The sequence below is a fragment of the Leptonychotes weddellii genome, chromosome 8, assembly GCF_054177405.1.
Source record: "Leptonychotes weddellii isolate Sample4059 chromosome 8, ASM5417740v2, whole genome shotgun sequence".
In the NCBI taxonomy this organism is placed as follows: domain Eukaryota; kingdom Metazoa; phylum Chordata; class Mammalia; order Carnivora; family Phocidae; genus Leptonychotes; species Leptonychotes weddellii.
This window is the reverse complement of record NC_138376.1, coordinates 98,354,293-98,377,485: the sequence shown is the minus strand read 5'-3', so window position 1 is coordinate 98,377,485 and position 23,193 is coordinate 98,354,293. Positions and strand designations below refer to the sequence as shown.

The 23,193-nt window shown below is 37.2% G+C and overlaps 1 protein-coding gene across 4 annotated transcripts in view; it reads left to right on the top strand.

Annotated features, from left to right (window-relative positions):
• PTPRK (protein tyrosine phosphatase receptor type K) overlaps positions 1-23,193 on the top strand; it is a 532,644-nt gene that overhangs the window by 187,241 nt on the left and 322,210 nt on the right. For all 4 annotated transcript variants that reach the window (XM_081828970.1, XM_081828968.1, XM_081828967.1 and 1 more), the window contains exon 3: positions 16,216-16,487. In XM_081828970.1, the coding sequence (XP_081685096.1) occupies positions 16,216-16,487 (272 nt within the window). The remainder of the gene's footprint in view (positions 1-16,215; positions 16,488-23,193) is intronic.

Genomic DNA, 23,193 nt, shown 5'->3' with positions numbered 1-23,193 from the left:
AGCTCCTGAATTTATACATATGAGCTTGAAAAACCTTGTTAACAATAAATATAATAAATAATCGGCAAAAAACTTTAATAAGTGGTTTTAAATTTTTCTTATTATTGTAATTTGGAATGTGCTATTAAATTTTTTGGCCCATCAAAAGCATGGATCAGTGGCTAAAAATCACTATCGAAGAAAAGTAACAAAGATTATAATAACAGTGACTCAAATGATGTTTCATTGTGATCAAAATGAAAAGAATCCAAAAAAAAAGAATCCAACCCAAAAGTGAAATGTAAAATATAAAACAAACAAGTATATATTTTCACTATTAAATGCAATATTTGCAACATTGATTCTACAAAACATAATTATGCTAAATAAATGTTAACTAAATTGTATTGATTTTTTACATTTGTTTGTATGAATGAACTCATCATAATAAGTTAATACTCAGAGATTATCTATCTGCAGGTTAACACTGAGGTCTATGAGTAAGTTTTCCTTTTTAAAGCTTGGTATTTTATTCATGTTTGAGAAACACTGAATCAGGAGTTTTACTCTTAAACGGTTTCATGCCCATAGGGATTTAACAGACCATGCTTTCTTGCACATTCTGAGGTTTTTAAGGTAAAAGTAATAATGCTTACCCAGTTGCTGGGTCTGCTAGAATGAGCACTCCTTAAGGAAACCAACATAGTGAGACTGGTGCTTGAAAGAAATGTTCATCAACAGCGAAAGTCTGGAAAGCCTGTCTGGTCCCATGTTTATGTTACGAGCCATATGGGTTTACTCTGACACTTAGACCCATGGACTCTCAGCTATTTTTACTGATTTGATAGAGAACCAAGAAATAGTTTATACTTAGACAAAATGACTTATTTTAGGAGGAAATTCTAGCCACTGGAGAAATCTTATCCTTGTAGGTCATCTGAACAAATCTGTTAAGTTTGTTGAATTAGACTTCTCAGGCTCCTGCATTTTTCTTTTGCTGAGCTCCCTAGCCTGCCTCTCTCCTACCACCACCCTCCGGGTCTGGTTTTGCTCTGGAGGGCGGTTAGGGTAGGAATCGTGACCTTTGCATTTCATTCCAGATATGATCCTGGGTAGCTAGAAAAGTGGGTAAAACCACTCTTTCCATCACTACCCTAAGGAAATTGATCCTGAGTCCATTTCTACCTGGAAAAGAAGAATTCAGAGGCCTGATGCTGTGACTGCCACCCACGTGGGACCTTTTCCAAACCCAAGGAAGTCCTGAGCCCTGAGTCCTTCCTGGAAGCCCAGTGTTGACAAGCAGGGTGAATTTCTTCATGCAGCAGATATCACTGCAGCTTTTTTGTCACCATGGACTTGTTTGTTAGATTCTCATTTACTTATTTTCATTTTTCAGGTGTAGAAGGGTATTTATGTGCTTTTCTGTATTCCAGGAAGCAATTTTAGGCCAAAACTACTGTGAAGAGGATAATCACAATGATGTTTCAGTCACATTTAGTTCCAGTTTTGCCCCTCCGGATACATATGTCTGTTTTAGCATCTTGTCAATTTTTAAAAATTTTCCGGAACACATTGTCTTTTCAGTTGAATGCTGATCAGAGTAAATATGCACATAGTCAACAGGGAATTTTAGTTTTGTTTTTGAAAAAAATAAATCAGGAGATGGCTGTTCGGATTTAAAGATAGGTTTAGAGAGGGTCAAAGAGGTGAATACATTCGAGGTACCCAAACTAGTTATGTGGGCTTGTGAGTGGCAAGATTAAGTGGCTTTCATCCAGCTGCAGACAGTCTGTTTGGTCTTGGAAATCATCCAAATTGTTAACTGCTATTGAAATAACATTTTGGTAAAAGATGGTAAGAACATTCTTAGTTATCAGAGCTAGCCATGTAAGTTAGAGGCTTAGAATAAATTTCTCCCTTGCCTCCTATAGTTTTTCTATCCCTATTAGTGATAAAAAGATTTTTGTTGTAGTCTGTGTGCCATAGTAAAGTATGGTGTGACATTAATTTGATTAATAACATTTACTGTTATATTAGGTTTCTGAAGTATTTAGGATTTTGTTGAAATGTTTATATAAAGCAAAAAACAAAAACAAAAACAAAAAAAACAACTCATCCCTCAATAGCACTATGGAATATACATGTAGATGATTCATAAATGTGTTTATAGCCAAAATCTTTCCTTTGAGATCTAGAATCATATATCCAACTGCCTACTTGACATTTCTTCTCTGGTATGTCTCAACAAAATTAATGCCCCTTCTTTCTCATATGATATTTATCATTCTTTTTGGCAGCCTTTCCTGTATGTGGTGAATTTCTTGCTTTTTGAGTTCTCATGGCCTCAGAAGCAAGTCAGACTCTTACCTTTCCAGCCGTCCTTATAGCTGTGATATCAACAGGTGACCAAATCTGCAGCATTCAGACAACCCAAAGGAACTTTGATTAGGAGGCTAGTGAAAGGAGGCACCACGAGGATTTCCAGTATTTACCAGAATGCTGCAGCTGTTTGCTCAGTACTCTGCTCACTTCCCCATCAGACGTCTATTCTGCGTAGATGTACCAAGAGTGATTTTCCAAAATTGATTTAGGACAGCAATCTCTGCCTCCCCCAGCTTGAATCTTTTTTTTTTTTTTAATGTTGTTCTATAACATTTAAAACTCCTTATCTTTGCCTATAAGTCCTTCTTGGTCTTTTTACTTTCTGCATCTTCATCCTCATCACTTTCGTTTTCTCCAGTCCAGCCAGACATTCAGTCCTTCTTATTTGTCATAATCTGCCCTGCTCCAGGTCCTTTGCACTACTGGTTTCTACCACCTGAAATGATCTTCTTTCTTCTCATCAGCTAATAACCCTTATTCTTCATATCACAGCTCCAACTTCTCTTTCCTAGAAAAATCTTCAGGCTTTTTAGATGAGGTCATATCTTTGCATTATATGATCCCATAACCAGCCTCTCTTTTATAAAGATTAGCACAGTTTTGTTTCACCACGTATTTGTTGATGCTTTGCTCATTTGTGTAATACCTCATCTATGTGGAAGAAGCCCCATGAAGGAAAAGAACTAAAATGGTATTTGTTAGAGAACTTTAAATTCTTGCTTACTAGGTGTCCATACAGTTTGAAAATATTTGAGTTATATTACTTCTTTGTAAACTAAACTTCTTATTCACTTTTATAGTCAGTGTAATATAGAAGCAAAAGGTTTTAGTATTAGATTTGGATTGAGTTTTGAGCAAGTTACTTAACTTTTCTAAACCTGACATTTCTGTACAATGCTTAGCAGTTTGCATATTCAGTATCTTTCTCACTGGAAGGTTGGATAGTATCTTATTAGATATTTTTACAGGATTAAGCAGTTCTATTAATTAATATAGTCCAGTTAGACTCCAACATCATTTCCATTAATGGACTATCTGCTATGTATAGATCACTATGCAAAAAGGCATGATGAGAGGCAATAGACCTTCAGAAGTTTACTATTGAGTTTGGAAAATTCTACACATCATAACACTATAAGGTAGGAAAAGTAAAATTTGTGAATCACCTATAGAGTTGTATGGTCAATTATAGGAATTCATGGAGAAGGTGGAAATTGAGCTGCCCAGGGAAGAAAAAGGGACCACAAGCCTTCTAAGCAAAAAGGAGGGGTAAACAAGTAAAAAATGCATATTATAGCATTATGAATTATGAGCTGTGAGTTTATGCTGGTAATTCATGGCAAATAAGCAGTGCAAGATTTCTGTGGCTCAGATGTGAGGATTTTGAGTATCAACTAGAATATATTGCCTTATCTTTGTTTGTGCATATAGTTGATTCTTCATCCAATAGAATTGGGTTGCATCTAGTGGTTGTAGATCACCATGATTGGAGTGATCACTGCCAGCTCATGGTCCTTGCAGACTTTAATCATTGTTTGTAGGCCTTTTTTTTTTTTAATTACCTTATTTTTATAAAGTCATGTAAAGGGTTCTTAGGGAGATACATGATAATACTATAGTTAGAAGAAAAAAATGTTGGAGACATATTCTTACTTCTGGTTATTCTCAAGGGAGAGAAATTTGATCTTATTTTGTGTACTTAAGGTGTTTCCATTTATTTTAACTTGCCAAAAGTGCATCACCGTACTAGATTGAAAGATCTGAAAATCAAGTTTTTGAAATTATTGAAAATTCTCTCTTTTCCATAAGAGAAAGACCATCCTACTTTAGGGGGAGGTTGGGAAACACCTGTGCTTGATTGTTGGTCAGAGTTCCCACTGTTACTTTGGCTGAAACTATTTTCTGTTTTAACTTCTACAGTACGCCCCAGAGGGAAGCTTTAAAAAGTTAGTGTGGGAACTGAAACTACAATTTCTCAATGTTTGTGTTCATCCATTGAGCCTTAAGTTAGCATTTATGAAAACATTCAAGTAATCCTAAGTTGCTCTCGGGGCAAAAAGAGCACTGTTGGAATGGAGGTCACTTGCATGATGCAGCCTTTCTGCTTATGTTGAAAAGGAATGTTTTGTTGGAGGAATATCCTTGAGTGATTGTATTTGCTAAGAGGAAGTTGAATTAATTGTGTACCAACAGTCAGAGAAGAATTTGTGTGTTGTTCTTTTCCTCACCATTGGCCAGTATGGCATTTCACAACCGATCAGGTGTGTTTGGTATTTTTTTTTTTTTTTTTTTAAATAACAGCTGGATTGGCAGCACCAGAGATGGAATAGCTTAGACTAAGGTGATATGATTCGGTACTTTACTTTGCTCTAGTATTGAGAACCACTAATTCCGCCAGAACTACCTTAAATTAATGTAGGCTCAGGAGAGCCAGTAATTAATAAATGGGTCTCTGGTGTTATTTTGTTTTATTTTATTTTATTTTATATTAAATCCTTGAATTATAGATGATTAATCATCCTGTGACCAAAAACACCAATCTCAACATTTGAGGTGATGATACTGTTCTCTTTTTGCCTTTTTATCTCCTGGGGCCTTAGTTTCTTTTATCATATTTGAATGGTTTGTGAAGCTACTTGGGGAGACAGAAAATAAATATAACCCCATTTTCTGTACCACTCTGTTCTTCCCTCTGTTGTCCCGTCTTCCCACATCTTAGATTTTAAAGTATACGCAGTTTGTCTTTCTCTCCTCTCACTGGGACTCTTTTCTTCCTTTCTATAAACTCAGTTTCTTATTTTTTTCCCTCATGTTTTATACTTTCATTCCCTTTTGGTTTTCTTTTCCTTTGTCTGTCTTGGGCTTCTAAGACAGGCACTGTTTTCAAAAACAAGTAGACAGATTTTTGGTTTAGATAATACTTTGTAAATAAAAAAAGGTAGGAACGTGTTTTTACTTGGCCATTTCCCATTTCTGTAATCCCCGCAACAATCTTCTCAAACAGTGTTTTTTGTTATATCTGAAATACTTATCTCTTCTGGGCCTCAGATTTTCATCAGTAAAATGATAGAGGAGAGGTGGATGGTTGGGGTGGGTAATGTCAGAGCCAGGCTGCCAAATCAGGTCTCTGACTTCAGAGCACAAATTCTTAACCATTTCATAGCTAGGAATATGCTCTTATTTGGATGACAGTGGGGTATATACTATTCTTTCCTTTTGAACCTTTTATGAAGCATCTTCTAGTATAGTCAGGAACTTTGGTGGTCCTTGTAGTTTGACAAAGGAAGCAACTTCTCTTGATTTGCCAGTTGAGTTGCTCCTGTAGCTTGATTCCCCTTGAACCTGAGAACTCAGTTGAGAAATTTTGTTCAACCTGAATTCTTCTCTGATTGATCATTACTTGCCAGTTGTATTCAGGAAGAGTTGTTATCTCAATGTTGAGTCAAAATAAAGCCAGTTCTTACAATATATTAAAATAAATGTTTGCTACCTTCAGACATACTGTGATAATGGAGTATTTTGACTTTGAAAATATATATTTATGTGGAAATATAGAGCACTGTACAGTCATTTTCTACTAACCTTAAGTTCTGGCCTTCTATTATTAACAGGGTTCCAGTATATCAGACAACAGGCTGGAATTGTTAGTAAGATATTTAGTCTTTAGACAGTTTCCAGAGACAGCAGGCAGTACTACCTCCCCTTACCTTTCACTGTTCTTTCCAATTTGGGTTCCTTTGAAAAGGCAAGTGATGATTACAAAATTGGCTACAGGACCAAGACTCCCTTACTTTTGGGGGTAATGTAACTTTGATTATTCTCTCTAAAGTTGCTTTTCATTTTAGCAGCTCCTTCTTAAAACATTTCACTACTACATAACATAAAAGCTATGTAGGTTGGAGAGCCATGGGAGGAGTGCCAGGATTTCAGAAACTGGACAAATCTTAGAACAGGAGATCTTAAGCTTAGATCTGTGGTTCTTACAGTTGTCGGTAAAGGGGTGTGTGTCTGTGTGTGTGTGTGTTTCTGGGGGAAGTATTCTATATTTACATGAGATTTCAAAAAAAGAAAGTGAGAAAGGAAGGTTAGAGAGGAATAGAAAGAAGGAGCTGGGAGGGAGGGTTGATACACTGGGACAAAAGGGGTTGGGTAGGTTGTAAACAGAAAGCTTGAGAAAGGTTCAGGTGCCTGTGAATTGGAAGATTTTAAGTATACTACTCCATAACATTGTCATCTCATTTTTCATCTTTGAAAATGTTCTTTTCCTACATTTTCCAGTTTGATTTTTGTCTACTATTCGATGGAGAAAGGAATGAATCTATCCAAAGGAACGAATGATAAGAACCTAGCTAATCAGTGTGCTTTAGCATGTCATGTAGACAATCTCGTTTAGTCCTGAGAGCAGACCGCAGCAGTTAAAGGATTTCAAGATAAGGAAACTAAGACCAAGAAAAGTTAAATTATTTGCCCAAGCTAGACAGTTTAAGAGATGGGTAGGAGGTACGGAAAACTGGAGTCCTGAAAGACCCTGGAGAGAAAAGCCCAGCAGATTATAAAATCAGCCTCCTCTAAAGAGGAGGCAGATGATATTCAGTAACATGTCTAATAAACCTACTGCACAGGTTTTCTGTGTCTTGCAGAGGAAAGTGAAAATTTTGGTGGTCAAAGAAAGTGCCAGGTGGATTGCTGCTTTTACTTTCTAAGACTTTGTAGGGGAAGGCTATTAAACTATAGCACAATGTTGGGTCAGGTTCCTAAATCTTAGCATGTAGGAGGTAAACTCCCTGAGGAGACTAGTCTCCCAAGAAGGATAAATGTTGTGCTAATTTTACACGAAACCTTTTTTTTTTAGTGTTTTGTGTTGTCTGAAAGTTTTAGAAGCTGTCCTATTTTCAAATGTCAGTTGGATACCTAGAACAAATACAAAGCTGTTCCTCTCAGGGATTACAAGAAATTTTATTCCTGCAGAATGTGAATGAAGCAGTTTCATATTTTGCCAGGGCAATGGAAGGCACATTTTAGGGAGAGAAAAGTTGTTGGAAATTGAATTCTGCTAAGATGCAAGGTCAGTCCTTTCATATTGGAGTTTGAGGGACAAGTTTATTTTTCCCGCCCTGACATTTTATAATGTGTGTCTCATTCTGTCTTTTGGAAACAAACTATATGATATAGGGAGTGAAATCCATTAGAAGAGAGGCACAATCTTAAGAAATAATAGAATGTAAAAGTTTGGAGAATTAATAATAGACCATGCAAAACAGTGAGGACACCTATCTCAGCCTTACCAAAATGTTGTAACCTTTTGGGGGAATTGTCAAGATTGAGAACATTCTTTAAAGTCATTTCAGGTCCTATGTTTTTTGCCTCTTTGTTTTATATTTGATATAAAACCAACACAGTTAGCATTTTTGAGATTCTTCCTTTTTTGCTTGCCTTCAATTGAATTCACCAAAAGTTGACAGCTACAAAAATCCCTCTAAGGTACAAGGTGGAAAAAAACGTTTGTGATCTCCAAAAGCTTACACTGGGGCTGGGGAGATGCACAGATATATATTGTATATTTGGTATGTAAGAGAACATTATAGAAGTGCGAAGGATATGCAGAACAGGAAAGACCAATAAATAGTGGTCATATTTTGTCATAAAAACATTCAGTTTCACGCTGATGCTCCAGACATTGTTCTAGATTTTTAGATGAACAAGATACATGAATTCTGAATTTTTTGTGAAGTTTTTCACTCAAGTAAACAAATTCAGTAAGTGGCAAGTGCTCTGAAGGAAATAACAAAGAATGACACATTAGAAAGAATCTTAGAAGGGGGTGCCTGGGTGGCTTAGGCATCTAACTCTTGGTTTTGGCTCAGGGCATGATCTCAGGGTCCTGAGATCCAGCCCTCTATTGGGCTCCACACTGCGCATGGAGCCTGCTTAAGATTCTCTTTCCCGCTCCCTCTGCCCCTCACTCCCCTGCTCAAGTGCTGTCTCTCTGTCTCTCAAAAAAAAAAAAAAAAAATCTTAGAAGGGACTACTTTAGTTAAACAGACCAAGGAACACTACACCCATAAATGGCATTTGTGCCAAGACCTGAATGATGAAAGTAATCCAGTGGAGGGGAGAGTACTCCAACCTGAGACAGGCATAAGCTTGAATTTTTGATGGGCAGAAGGAAGCCCACTGTATCTGGAGCATGTTGAGTAAGGGAAGGAAGGAGAAGGAGATAACATGAGAGAGGAAGGCAGGGGCCAGATTATATTGAAGCTGATAGGCTAGAGTACAGAGTTTGGATTTAATTCTCATTGCACTGTACAGATGAAAAAAGATTAATTGTATGTTTTGAAGAAAATGAATCTGGGTGTCTGTAGAAAGCTATTGTACGGCTGCTAGTGTGGAAGTCATGCAAACTGTTGGGAGCGGTTCTAGTCCTCCTGCGAGATGAGAGGAGTTGGATAAACTAGTGAAGATGAAGAGAAGTGGACGGATTGAGGACATGGTTTGGACATAGAGACAAAAGAAACTGCTAGTGGATTCTAAGAGGCAATTGAAGGACTGGGAAAAATCAAACTGATTCCTAGGTTCTTAATTTTAGTCACTTGGTATATTATGTTGCCACCTAATCAGATGAAGAAAAATGGGGTGAGGAGAAGAAGCTTGGATAAAGGAAATGAAAGCTGAAACATAACGAAAAAGTAGGCAGTGGCATTGTCTCGAGCACAAAGGTGACAGTGCAGAAATGCTTAAGAGACATTAATTTTACAACAAAGAAGAAAATCATCCTGGATGGGCTGGGACCCCAAAACACAATTTCAGTTGTCACTGTTCTCTCTACCCAGAGATCCTGATTACTTCTTCTTAAGCTTTCTGGGCACAAAACTATATTACTGTACAGCGTCTCTGTTTTTTTCACACCAACAGTTTCTGGCATGTTCTTTGTTTCTACTAGGGGAATCTCACTCAATGCCAAGAAATAACTGTTTTGCACAGTGTGTTGGTGCTCTGGTAGCTATTCAAAATGGTCCCCAGAACACACAAAAATTCTTTTCTTATTAGGATAGAATATTACTCAAGCCTTTGGACTCTGACTGGAACTACGTCTGGGTAGTTGGTCTGGATTTCTTAGTCTACATAATCATGTGAATCATAATCAATTCCCTAGAATAAATCTCTTTGTGTGTGTGTGTATGTGTGTGGTATGTCCTGTTGGTTGTGTTTCTCTGATGAAGCCTAATAGAGCCTTTCTAGTTATATTGATGTACAAAAATTCAACATTTTTTGATTTTCATTCTCCGTCTATCATCCCAGTGAAGACTTTGATTTCATTGAGTATATCTTCATACCCTGAAGAGACTGAGTGAAGTAGACGCGATATAAATAAAATCACTGATAATGTTCTCATTAAAGCATAAAGATAAAAAGGATTATGTATATTAATATTTAGTGGCTCTCCACATGTGGTCCTGGGTTCGAAGACCTTTTCGGGTTCAGCATGGTCAAAACTATTGTCATAATAGCGCTAAGATATTGTCTTCCCTTTTTTCCTCCTATTTTCTCATGAGTATATGGTAGAATTTCCCAGAGGCTACATGATACCTGATATTACAACAGATTGAATGGATAAATAAAAACGAGAACCTAGCTGTCCTCTATTAAGTCAGACATGAAAGAGATTTGCAAAAATGTAAAACAATGCTCTCTTCATATTATTTTATTTTTTAAAAGATTATTTATTTATTTATTTGAGAGAGAGAGTATGAGCTGGGGGATGGGGAGTGGCAGAGGGAGAGGGAGAAGCAGACCCCCCACTGAGCAGGGAGCCCGATATGGGGCTCGATCCCAGGACTCTGAGATCGTGACCTGAGCCGAAGGCAGACGCTTAACCGACTGAGCCACTCAGGCGCCCCTCTTCATATTATTTTTTGTTTGTTTTAGAAAATATAGTAGTTTTTATAAAAACACGTTATTTAGATTACCATATGATGGATTTATTGTTGTTAATCCTAAAAGAGTTAATAGGCCTTTTTGAAGTTTCTCAGTTTGAATTTCTAATATGGTCAAGACTGATAGAACTCAGAGAAACAAAAGCTCTTTGATGTCCTCAATAATTTTTAAGAGTGTGAAAGTAGTCCTGAGACTAAAACATTAGAGAACCTTTGCTCTAATAGAAGGTTTCTCATATACGCAAGAGTGGCTCTCATAAAAATGTTAAGTGTGTACTTCCAAACATTGTACTCTTTCATCAAATGATTCTGTCTCGAAGCACCATAAACCGGTTCCAGTTGTTTGTTTTATTATTGCTGTTGTTTTGACATCTTCTGATAATTTCTCTCACATAAAGGTAAAGTTGTCACTGCCTCAACAGTTATATGTTGTTATATTTTGAGAGCGGGTCTCTTGGTCTCCTTCCATTTATTCAGTCATCCAGATAACCGACTAACAAGTACTTACTGAACTTCTGCCATATACAAGGCCCTCATTCGATGCTGTGCCAGTTTTCAGTTCAGTGCTTTTGCAGCTCCAAATCCACCCTTTATTACCTGCTCTGTGCTAGAGGAGGTTGACCACTGAAGCGTTTCCCCTTTGTAGCTAGTGCAGTGTTACGCTACGCAGTTTGTCATGTAATGTCTTGTAGTTTGTCCATAGAGGGTGCTGAAAGGATTTTAGCAGGAAGGTGCTTCTACTCCTGTTTGAATTGTGCCTCTATTTTGGTTTTTTCATGCTAATACTGAGGAGCTGGCAGTGGCCCAGGGATGTGCGCAGTGCTTGCAGTCCCTTAGTGTGCTTCTGGCCCCAGCCCTGGCCTCGTGACCTTGCTGTGGGCCTCCCCGCGTGAGCACAGCCCACCCCCAGCCTCTGGCACCCTGATGCATGGGAGTCTTCCCTGCTTGTGGACAGCTCTGGCCTGAGTGACCCAGCAACCTTCTTCATCATCCAGTGGGCTGCAAAACTACACCTTCTTTAAGGAGATCTGATTCTCAGCAGCCTCCCTCCCCTTTCCACATCTGTCCTTCCTTGGGTACTGTGCTTACTCTTTAGGGTTTTCTTTGCAACTTCAGAGTTTCTACGTCTCATAGTTTATGATTCTTTTTTTTTTTTTTTTTAAGATTTTATTTATTTATTTGAGAGAGAGAGAATGAGAGACAGAGAGCACGAGAGGGAAGAGGGCAGAGGGAGAAGCAGACCCCCCGCTGAGCAGGGAGCCCGATGCGGGACTCGATCCCGGGACTCCAGGATCATGACCTGAGCCAAAGGCAGTCGCTTAACCAACTGAGCCACCCAGGCGCCCCTCATAGTTTATGATTCTTATATCACACTTTCAACTGTTACATTTTCTGTGTGGCTTCTCTCTGCTGATGGGACTCTGAATAAATTAGGTACTTTCTATCACTCTTCTGAGGGGGATAAACAATGCCTGTATAAATTATTTAAAATTTGTACAAAAGCAGTGCATAATTAAGGGCCAGAACCAGGAAGGCAGACTGTGTATCAAAGAGCTTCAAGGCAGGGAAAGCTCAATAAGGACGGGGTGCTGAGGAAGATCAATGGGCAAGAACTGGCGCTGGGCTGAGATGAGCGAGGCTTCCTTACAGAGGCATGAGCCTGTTCTGGAGAAGAAAACTGTCATGGTGTGTGGGGAAAGTCGTGAGGGCTCTGTCAGATTGGAGAAGTTGGAGGAGGTACAGTGGCAAAGATCATGGAGGGTCATCAGTACCAGGCAGAGAAGTGGAAATTTCTTTCAGTTCAGTTAACAGGGCACCTTCAGTGGATCTTAAATAAGAATTGACTTAATAAAAATATGTTAGTGTTACTAAAGGATATATATAAATAAAAGAGTTTTAAGATGAAGTATGGAAACCTATTTATCATTCATTATTTTCTGTGCAGTTAATCCTATTTCCTGTGTTGTTGTTATTCCTAGAGGTACATCTTAAAGATAAAATTTTCATCTATGGGACATTATTTACTCATCTAGATATTAGACTATGGCATTTTTTAATATGGGACTTGTTTTCTTTAGTTATTCTTTTTAAATAAAAACTGCTATTTAGTCTACTCACTGCCCCCCTCTTTTAATGAATTGAAATAAGAAGTTTCTGATATTTGTATTGTGTTTTTTCTTTTGAAAGCCAAGGTGCTGTTAATCTGTAGGATTCAAATAGGATTTATTTTTAAAAGGCAAATACCTATGTTTATTTCTTAAGTATTTATCATTTGACGTTACTTTTGTAAGATAGTATTCACGTAGTCTCTCTTTTTTTTAAAGTACCAATCTAATGCATGTTCATTATGGAACATTCAGTGAATGTACATGAAAATAAGAAAAGAGAAGACAATTATAGCTCCCTTTTGATAATACAGTTAACTATTTGCTATATATTCTTTTATTCCTGTCATATGTGCATGTGCATGTGTACCTATATGAATACACACATTTACACAATTGTATTTAGTTTATATATGTGGTTTTTCAAAATGGGTATAATGTTTTATAATCTGCTTATTTTACTTAACATAGTGTGAATATCTTTCATCAAATGGTTTTAGTAATTTGTTTTTAATGACTGCAGAATTACTCATCAAACTGAGTTATCATAATTTTACAAATTGCCTATTATTGGACGTTTAAAATACTTTTGTTTTTCTCTATTTTATTTTTTATTTCATTTTATTGTTTTTAAAAGATTTTACTTTTAAGTAATCTTTACACCCAACAGTGGGACTCAAACCCCAAACCCTGAGATAAAGAGTCGAGTGCTCTACCAATTGAGCCAGCCAGGTACCCCTGTTTTTCTCTATTTTAAATAATGTAACGATGAGATGGACATCTTTTTTTAAGCTGTATCTTTGTACGTATACAAATTGTTTATCTAGTTTACATTCTTTGATTTGGAATCACCAGCTGAGGGTATCTGTCTCTTTTAAGGTTTTTGATTCTCATTGTCCGAATGCTCTCCAGAAAAATTATACATTTTTAAAAAAGTGATCGTAAGCCTAATAAGTTTTTCTTTTATGTCTTACATGATATATTTGAGACCTCTGTTGCTCCAGAGACTGTAAGGAATATTTGTAAGGCCACATTAAAGAATTCACATTCATTAAAAGTTACTACGTAATACGTTTGACACAGATGTTTCATTATTAAGTCTTGAGTTAGGTAAATCACAACTAAATAGAATTGAACTCTTATTAGAAACCTGAGGGATTAGTTAGCTGGTGACAGAACTATAACAAGTAAGCTTAAATTAGCACATAAAGAATGAGGGAAATGCATATCGTAGAATTTCCTGACTCTGAGTGTTACAGTCATTTACTCTGGGAGACTGTAGAAGTAATTTTTAGAAGTTGATAAGAATAGCATAGTGTTCTCTATGTTTGGGATGATGAAAGTAAATCTTACGTCAAATAGGCAGCTACCTCCCTGGTACCTACTTGGTAAATTGCCACTATATGAAATCAGCTGGTAGAAGTGCTTGGTTGGCTCTTGAGTGCTAGTGCTTGCTTCTTCCTTTCTGGAACCATGAACTAAATGCATATTATTTCATAACACTCAGAAAATATAGCAGTAATTAGACTGCATTGAAAGAAACATTCTATAGAAATGAAATATCAGCACTTTTTTTTTTTAAATTAACTTGTATTGAAATGCTGGAATAGCTTGAGCAAGCTTTTATTTTGTGACTTTTGTCTTTTCTAATGATCCAATTGGTAATTCCTACAAATTAATATACTTTGCTCATCCCATTTCCTTAATATGAAAATTATCATAGCTTAAAAGTGCAACTGGATGAAAATCGCTAAATGGTGTTAATGGTAAATATCACAGTATGTAATTAAGATGTTTGACAAAGCATATTTTATGCCAAAGTTTATTTTATAATGGAAGAAAATAACTGTTTGAAAGCCCATAAGTCAATTAGAGAGCACTACTTTGAAATTGACAATCAGAAGCCGTAGTTGATGAAGACTTGTAAAAATAATTTAAATTCACTGCTGTCATTCTATATCACTGAAAAAACAAACAAACAAACAAAAAAAAAACTGTTCTGGCAGTGGAGAAATAGGTCACAGGTTTGTAAAGAAGCTGAGGCCCAATAACAGTAAGTAACTTGTCTAAGATCTCAGGCCTGGTCTTGTTAAAGCAATCATTAGTCAGAGCTCTGCTTGGGTGAATCTGAAAGACATGTCGGCAAATCAGCCATGGACCTCAGAATGTGGGTATAACCAAGAATAGAAACATCCTGCTTGTATAAATTGGATTGGGATCCAGGATATCCTCTTTAAAAAAAAAAAGAGACATAATTTCTCCAAAAATATACATGACCAATTTATTCTATTAATGTGCATGCAATCTGTGAGAATCAAGAAGAAGTAAAAAAAGAGAATTTCAGGTTACAAGAGAGGATGACTCCTGGGGAAAAGGAAGTGGAAGTCCTGTCAGTAGCCATCACTACAGTAAGCGTATTCTGTACTTTGCCTGATAACTGATAGTGTTATCATGTGAAATCTTTACATAAGTTCTGAGCTCTAGAATGGGAATTCATCAGATGTGAAATTTCAGTTTCTTAGGTAGTAAAAGTCCTCTTAGCTGCCATGATTTGAACTTGCTTTTGGGGTTAACCGAACTAGTTAGACTAGTAGTCATTGAGTATTTAGTGTGGTATGTAAAAGTTACTGTGTTTTAGGGAGGAAACAGGGTTGATTGGTCAGGAAGAGAGGTCCGAGTGTAATCCTTGTAACACTGGATTCTGTAATACTATACCTAATACATTCTGGTTAAAATTACATCCTAGGGGAAAAAAAATTACTATAAAATTTATGTTCTACCTTAAGTGTGACAAATAGGCATATTGACATTTTTGTGATATGTATCTTTGTTAAAATCCACAGTGATGTGAGAAGATCTGGTGATTTTTTTCTGCAGCGGCCCTTGGACTAATAGCAGCAGCTGATGTTCAAGTCCCATGTTTATACTTAGCACTAAGACTGTGCGTTTGGTGGAACTAGGAGGTGCTGTGAGGTTGGGACTTCTTATGTCCTATGACAGACAACCAAGAAATATTTATTAAATTGAAGGTAATGGAGTTAGACTAGTGTTTTCAAACCAGGTTCCTTGCAGCTCTGGAGGAGTGTATGGTGGGACTATGGCAGAATTGGGGCCAGCAGCCATGGTGGTTAGCTGATAGCTTAGTGGGCAGGGCTCGAAGAAGTAGGCAAATCCACTATATGTCAGATTCTCAGATCTGAAAAATCGACATTTTCAACTTCTCTCCTCATATGTACACTGCAGAGTATCCTTATTCCCTGAACTTAAGTTTAGAGTGGTTAGTACAGAGTGGTTAGCCAGCTTGTGTAAACGATGACCTTGGGGTCTGAAATCAGAAAGGATTGTACCTGCACTTAGTTAACCCATCTCTCTGCAAGAGTAGTATGATAGGGAAAGGAAAGATGCCCCCTCTGTGGAAGCCATGTTTGTTTTCATGTTTGATAATGAAAGACCTTTGTTTAGTAAGACTGCAGGATTGGGATCTGGATTTGAACCAGGCTCTACCTACTCTATTTGACTTTGAGTAAGTTACTAATTGTACTTCAGTTTACTAATTTGTAAAGCAGATTGTTTCACCAGAGCAAATGAATTGATATGTATTACGTACTTGGAACAGTATCTGTTACTTACTAAAAATTGAGTTCACCTACGTGTTTGATATTTTTCTATGGATCTGTTCTGGAAGACAGTCCTTTTAAGTTAAATTTAATGCTCAAAATGGATTCGTATTATTTTTAGCATATTTTTTCCTGTTATTAGATAGTCCCTTTTGCTTATGTGTCTATTTAGCTTTATTATATGTAATGTCATTTCAGGTTCCTATATGATAGTGGACTCTTCAGATCATGACCCTGGAGAAAAAGCCAGACTTCAGCTGCCGACAATGAAGGAGAACGACACTCACTGTATTGATTTCAGTTACCTTTTATACAGCCAGAAAGGGTTGAATCCAGGCACTTTGAACATATTGGTTAGGGTGAATAAAGGACCTCTTGCCAATCCAATTTGGAATGTGACTGGATTCACGGGTAGAGATTGGCTTCGGGCGGAGCTAGCAGTGAGCACCTTTTGGCCCAATGAGTATCAGGTAATCATCTATGCTTTTCTGGTTTATGTTTTCATGTCATTGGATCTCACAGTGTATGTAATACTCAGAGGTAAATACTAGCGCATTGGAACAGAGATCATCTCTTTCGCCCCTCCTCTCGCCCTGTTCTTGAGGAAATGTTTAAATACATTGGCACACAACCTTCAAAGTAATGAGACTATTTCCACATACTGAAAAACAGTTTTTGGTACAAAATTTGTTGGTTGTTTGACAAAGAGCTACTTATTGACAGATTTGTTTCCATGTCTGTATTCAGGAAGAAAAAGTCCTTTTTTCTGAGTGCATTATTCAGACTGGATTGGTTTGCTGACTTCTGACAATAACATTTGGAAACTAAACATGAAATAGTGTTTCATGAATTATATCATCTAAGGGGGAGGCATTTTTAATAAATTATTCACATTTTTGTCGGTTACATGCAGTTTCAAAACAAGCAAACAAAAAAGGAAAAGTTGTCCACATGTCTTTGTTTTTTTTTTTCCCCCAAGAATTACTTGATTTAGTTATGATTAAACCAGACAATGAATAATATATCTACTTTATGTTTCGCGAGGCTGATTTTATATGGTTTAACAAAAAACGATCATTTACCAGTTTGGAGAGTTGTTCAAAATCCTCCCTATAAGGTTCAGTAGAACTATTCTCTGCTTTCTGAAATATTGCCTTCTGCCACTTTGCTTTTTCTAAAGCGAAGTTTTGGTAAACAGTTATGCTATCCGAAAGAAATCTAAAGAGGATTTCCGCTTTTCTGAAAAAAGGTGAAAAGCTAAAATAGTGTGCAGACTTTGTTTTGCAGCGAGCCATTATGGAAGCCGCCAGCACACAGCCCAGTAGCAACAGGGGCCCCACCAAGCTCCTTCCCCAGGAACTGCATTCAACATCTTAGCATCAAGCTACCATAGCTTTGAACTGTTTGAGCATCTGTGCTTTATCTGGGTTTATTTTGTGCATCTGTTAGCAAGATGTGTCCTAAGGTATCAGAAAAGGCGAAGAGGTTATTTTTGGATCTGGGAACGCTTAAAAAATTTTCCATATAAGTTAATATAATTGCTTCTTTATCCTGTTTAGGTTTATGAAAAGTTTCATAAGGACCCTATACTTCCAATAGCAGGGGAAACCTGTCCCTGGACATAGAAAATTACCTGTTTTGAAAGTTCACTTTTGCGTTAGGTCTTGAGATTTAAACTTTTAAAAGACTTGTCTATTTATAGTTTGTTACAGAACCTAATGAGAATGCATTATGTAAAAGTATATTTTATTTTGGTCAGTGGGTAATTTATAAGCTAAGAACAATTCATTTCTGCTTTTTAAAAATGAATAATTTCTTACTTGTCTTTATTCCTGGGAGAGGGAACACAATGCATTATTTTAATTGCTTTGTCATGAGTTGATTTTTCTATTTTATTGAAAAACCTCTTACTTCATAGGTATCGTTCCTCAGGTAAGGTTCTTTGTTCAGGGTTATGTGTCTATTGAGATCTTAATGGATTTTCTTCACGTACTAGTTGATTCTGTTATTCTTGAGCTGAAGGATGTTGTTCTTCAGTGTAGGAAAGCTATCTGCTTTTCCAGGGCCCACAGCTCTGTGAGGGCTGCATGTGGTAGGTGGGTGGCTGGAAGTGTATGAAACTAATGCTAAGGCAACGAAAGCAAGATCAGTGGGCTCATCTCTGACAACAGTGGGTTGTCATTTGCTGGTTCACCCTCACATTGCATTGTCCTTTCACTGACTTCACTAGAACCTGTTATTGGAGCTTAACACTGAAAAGAAAAACTCTGATTTAACAACAGAGAACTGTCAGAGGATTCAGCCTCCTTAAAATAAATTTAAACCCAAATAACAATTTAGCAGAATTGTTAAAAATTTGGTTTCTGGAGTCAGATTGCCTGTATTCAACACTGTTTGCTATTTGCTATCTGTATAGATTGTTCTTTAAGGAATTAAATTGTTAGTTACATCTTTAAAGAAAAACATTGAAGTGGATTTTGATAAATCCAACAAATAATATATCTGGGTATCATGCTAATATGCCTTCACAACTAAGAAATAGCATACATATAATTAATTACCTTTTCTTATTTTTCGCAAGATCTGTCTTTGAGTTATTGATATTTTAATAACATTTTCTTATGGCACACGTTTCTGCAATATTAATTTTAATGTGAGTTACACTATCATGGACTGGATTCTTCTTTGTTCAGTCTCATTTTGCATGACAAAGCTCCCTTAGGGTTAGGTGTACCTTTAGTGTTTTAAGTAACCAGCGCTAACAGTACTGTGCAAGTTTCAACCTGGCCAGTGAGATCTGTTTGGAGATGTCAGAGAAAAAGGTTACTACATAACTTGGAACCTGTGGGTAAACGTTTCTATCTTGCAGATTGAAATTTGAGCAATAGATCATTACTTAAGTGATTAATTACTTTACTTCCACATCATTTTTCCTTAACCCACAAAACTTAACAATCAATGAGAACAAAAAACAGAGTAGGATTATTTTTATTCATGTGCTTAGTGCTCAGTAGATTACTTGATTGATGATTACATTGATTCTGTCATTTAGATACCTAGTTGTACCTTTATATCAGTTATTAGAAACACCAGCATAACATAAACTATATTTATGTAGCATTTTTGCTATTAGGAAATAGCATGAAAAACTTTTGACTATTGCTTAATGCAGAATCTTTATGGATTTTTAAAAATTAAAATGTAGCCATTACATTGTGCTATGTTAGAAGCCTACATACTTTTTAATTCTTAAAGAAACACTGCCTTTTTTTTTTTGTCCTAGACTCAGATTAAGTAAGCTATGATACGCATAGAAACTATTCTTCCTGGTTCCACAGTTTATTCAACTTCAACATTCTCCAGAGATTTTACACTCTCCAAAACTTCTTTTAAATTTTTTTTAACCTTCTCATTTTTTGAATTCCCTTTTCTTTTGTTGTATTTCTGGTAGAAAATCCTATCTTTTATTTGCCTGAGCCATTAGTTACCCAATCATCCCTCCAGTACACTCCTTATCATCAACTTCAACAACAACAACAATCAAAAAGAAAATTACCCCAGGGTGCTACTACTTTTAATTAGTATAGGATAATTTTTATATAAAAATCATACTCCTGGAAGTGGATTAAAAAACAACCAAACCTCTCTATAAGCTAGCTCTTCCTTTTTTTTCCTTTTTTTGTTGAACTAAAAATCTGAAACAGATGTAGTGTATCTTTGGTGTGATTTACCGTTCCTAGAAATTTCAACTAGCTAGACACCTAACAGAAGATGCCTGACCAGGAAATTAATTATATTGTGGACTGTTTAATAATGAGCAGATACCAGTTTTTAACCCCAAGAAACTTGAAGTCTTATTTCAGAAAGGAAAAAAATAATATACATGAAGTTATGAAATAAAGGCAAAATTATGAGTTTTGGTTACCTGCCAGACCAGTATAAGGCTCATGGACTTTGGAGGCAGTTCTTCTGGGTGAATCTTGACTCTGCTATTTAGCAGTTGTGCAGCCTGGAACATATTCCTCAATTTCTTTGAGTACAGTTTCCTTATCTGATAAATCAACAATACATATCTATCTATCTGTCTATCTATCTATCTATCTATAGTGATTAGAAAGGTATCTGACACATTGTATGTGTTTAGCTTAACATGATGAGTAGATAAAAAATTTGCGAACTCTATTGGGTTTAATATATGCTCAGCATTTTCTTCCGTTTTGAAAGCATGCTGTTCTCCTTTTTGTTTGTTTTTTCTCAAGACTTAGTTTTTGTAGAGCAGTTTTAGGTTCACAGCAAAATGGAGAGGAAGGTACAGAGATTTCGCATAAACGCCCTGTCCCCACACATGCACAGCCTGCCCCATCGTCACCATTCCCCACCGGCGGGACATTTATTACAATGAATGAGCATACACTGACACACAGTAATCACTCAAAGTTCATAGTAATTTTATTTTCGGGTTTACTCTTGGTGCTGTACAGTCTGAGTTTAAACAAGTGTATGATGGCATGTATGCATCATTGTAGTACCATAGAGGATTTTCACTGCCCTCAAAATTTCTGTGCTCTGCCTATTCATCCGTCCTCCTCCGTGTTATTCTTTTCAGGTTTCATGTTTATTTATTTATATTTTTAAATTTTTGTTAATTTATCTGAGAGAGAGAGAACATGAGCGGGGGTGGGGTGCAGAGGGAGAGGGATGAGCAGGCAGCCCGCTGAGCAGGGAGCCCATCACAGGCCTCGATCCCAGGACCCTAGGTTTTATGTGTGTGTGTGGTTTTTTTTTAAGATTTTATTTATTTATTTGAGAGAGAGAGCGCGCACAGGAGCAGAGGGAGGGGCCAAGGGAGAAGGAGAAGCAGACTCCCCGCTGAGCAGGGAGCCAGATGTGGGACTTGATCCTTGAGCCAAAGGCAGCCGCTTAACTGGTTGAGCCCCCCAGGTGCCCCTAGGTTTTGTGGTTATTAAAATGTCTACTGGGGCGCTTGGGTGGCTCAACCAGTTAAGAGTCTGACTTGGGCTTAGGTCATGATCTCAAGGTCGTGGAGTCGAGCCCCACCTTGGGCTCCCTGCTCAGCAGGGTGTCTGCTCATCCCTCTCCCTCTGCAGCACCCCTCCCCCACTCCGCTCGCGCTCTCTCTCTCACATAAATAAAAATAAAATGTCCACTTATTTGACAGCTTATTAACATGAAGTTTCACCATGCTAACCCCTGGGGATATACAGGCAAGTCCCTTTTCTCCGGAAACTTACATTCTAGCTAGGCACTGGAGGAGATAAAAATGTAAATCAGATGTGGGGTCCGCCCTTAGGGGGCCTAGTCCAGATGGGAAATGTGAGATACACAGAGGTAAGACTTGAGACAATATAACATTTGTTAAATGACTTTAGAGAGATAAATGTAAAATATAGTGGGGAAAATGAAAACAAAAGATAGATTTGCTTCCAAAGTAATTTAAGGCATAAATGGGACTATAATTCTTATCTCTTGGTTCCTGTATTTCTAGATGAGTATGCTTTTCACTGTACCACATTGTTTTTCTTAAACCACAGTTATTTGGAGCCAACACTTTCTATTGTGAAAGAGAACAAGCAAATGTAAATTTTATGACATAAGCGTTGCAATGATATACTAATATATAAGGAACTGTTTCTCACCTGTGTCTTCAGAGCAATAAATGTCTTTTCGGCTCAGTATACTAATTATAGGAAGTATCATATCATATTTTTTTTATTTGCCATGGTTACAAGTTGCTAATTCTACCTCTTTTTATAGACCTCAAGTGAGTACTGTAAAATTTCAAATTGATCACCAAATAGAAGTAAAAAGAAAAAAAAAACACCCAAAACATTATGAGGCATTATCTCAGTGTTAAATTTCAACTGAAGATCAACACACCTCTAAAAGTGTAATTTTCTCCACTCTGGAAATCTGACCTGTCTTGTATGCATAAAACTCAGTTCTGCTTTGGGATTAAATCCATTAGTTTCTTACTGAACAGTGAAGTTGTTACCAAATGAGGCAAGCAGACATAACTTCCAAAACTATTAGTGGAAACCTAATCTGCTGTTTTCCATTAACTGGGTGCACATCATTAATCACAAAAATGATGCATGATGAAAACTACAGGGGTTTGGCGAGAAACTGGAAAGTGATAATATAGCACAATGTGTCATTTTTTTTTTTTTTTTGCTCCCTAATTCACTGAGAAACAAACACTGAACTTTTGCAACCCATTTTCTTCTTAACATTTTCTATCGGCTTGAAAAAAAAATGTAAGAACTGGACAGGCATGGGATTTTCTGGTTTTTGTCTCCTTTTTAAAGCTTTATGTTAACACGTATTGCACTGATGTTTTGGCAATGGAATGATTGTTACACTCCAGAGATACTGTTGGCTTTGGATCTAAGAAGATTAGGACTTAAACCAAGTGACTGTTTACTTAAATAAAAAATCTCTCAAAGATTGATCTTTGGGGATGGGGCTGAAGTAGGAGCATGCTCATGAACCAGCCATGCAAAGAGTGAGGAAAAGAGCTCTTGGAACATTGCCAATTTATACTGGTCCTCATTCAGCCATGAGTGTCCCACTGAAGGAAGGAAGGGTGGCAAGGTTTTTCTTTCCTGGATGTATTAGTTTGCTTGGCTGCCATAACATTCTGTGGCTGTGGCTTAAGCCACAGAAATGTACTTCTCTCATGCTGGGAAGTCTAAAGACCAAGGGGCCAGCCTCTTGGCTCCTGGTGAGAGCGCTCCTCCTGGCTTATAAATGGCTACCTTCTCACTGTGTCCTCACATGTTGCAAAGAGACAGCTTTTCTTCTTCCTATAAGGGCACCAGGCCTCTCAGATCAGGGTCCCTTATCACTTCATTTAACTTTAATTAACCCCCAAAGGCCCCATCTCCAAATACAGTCACGTTGAGGATTTGGGCTTCAGCGTGAATTTTGGGGGGAAAGAATTCAGTCCATACAACTAGATGTATGTTACACTTACAACTTTTTTATTTATAAGCATTATAAATGACCCAGCTCGGTGTCTCTCTGAAGAATCTGCACCCTGACTTAGGCACTGATGCAGATAAGGAACAGTGGAAAGAGGTTCACAAACAGGTGGTTGACAGTGCCTATGAGGTGATCAAACTGAAAGGCTACACTTCCTGGGCCATTGGACTGTCT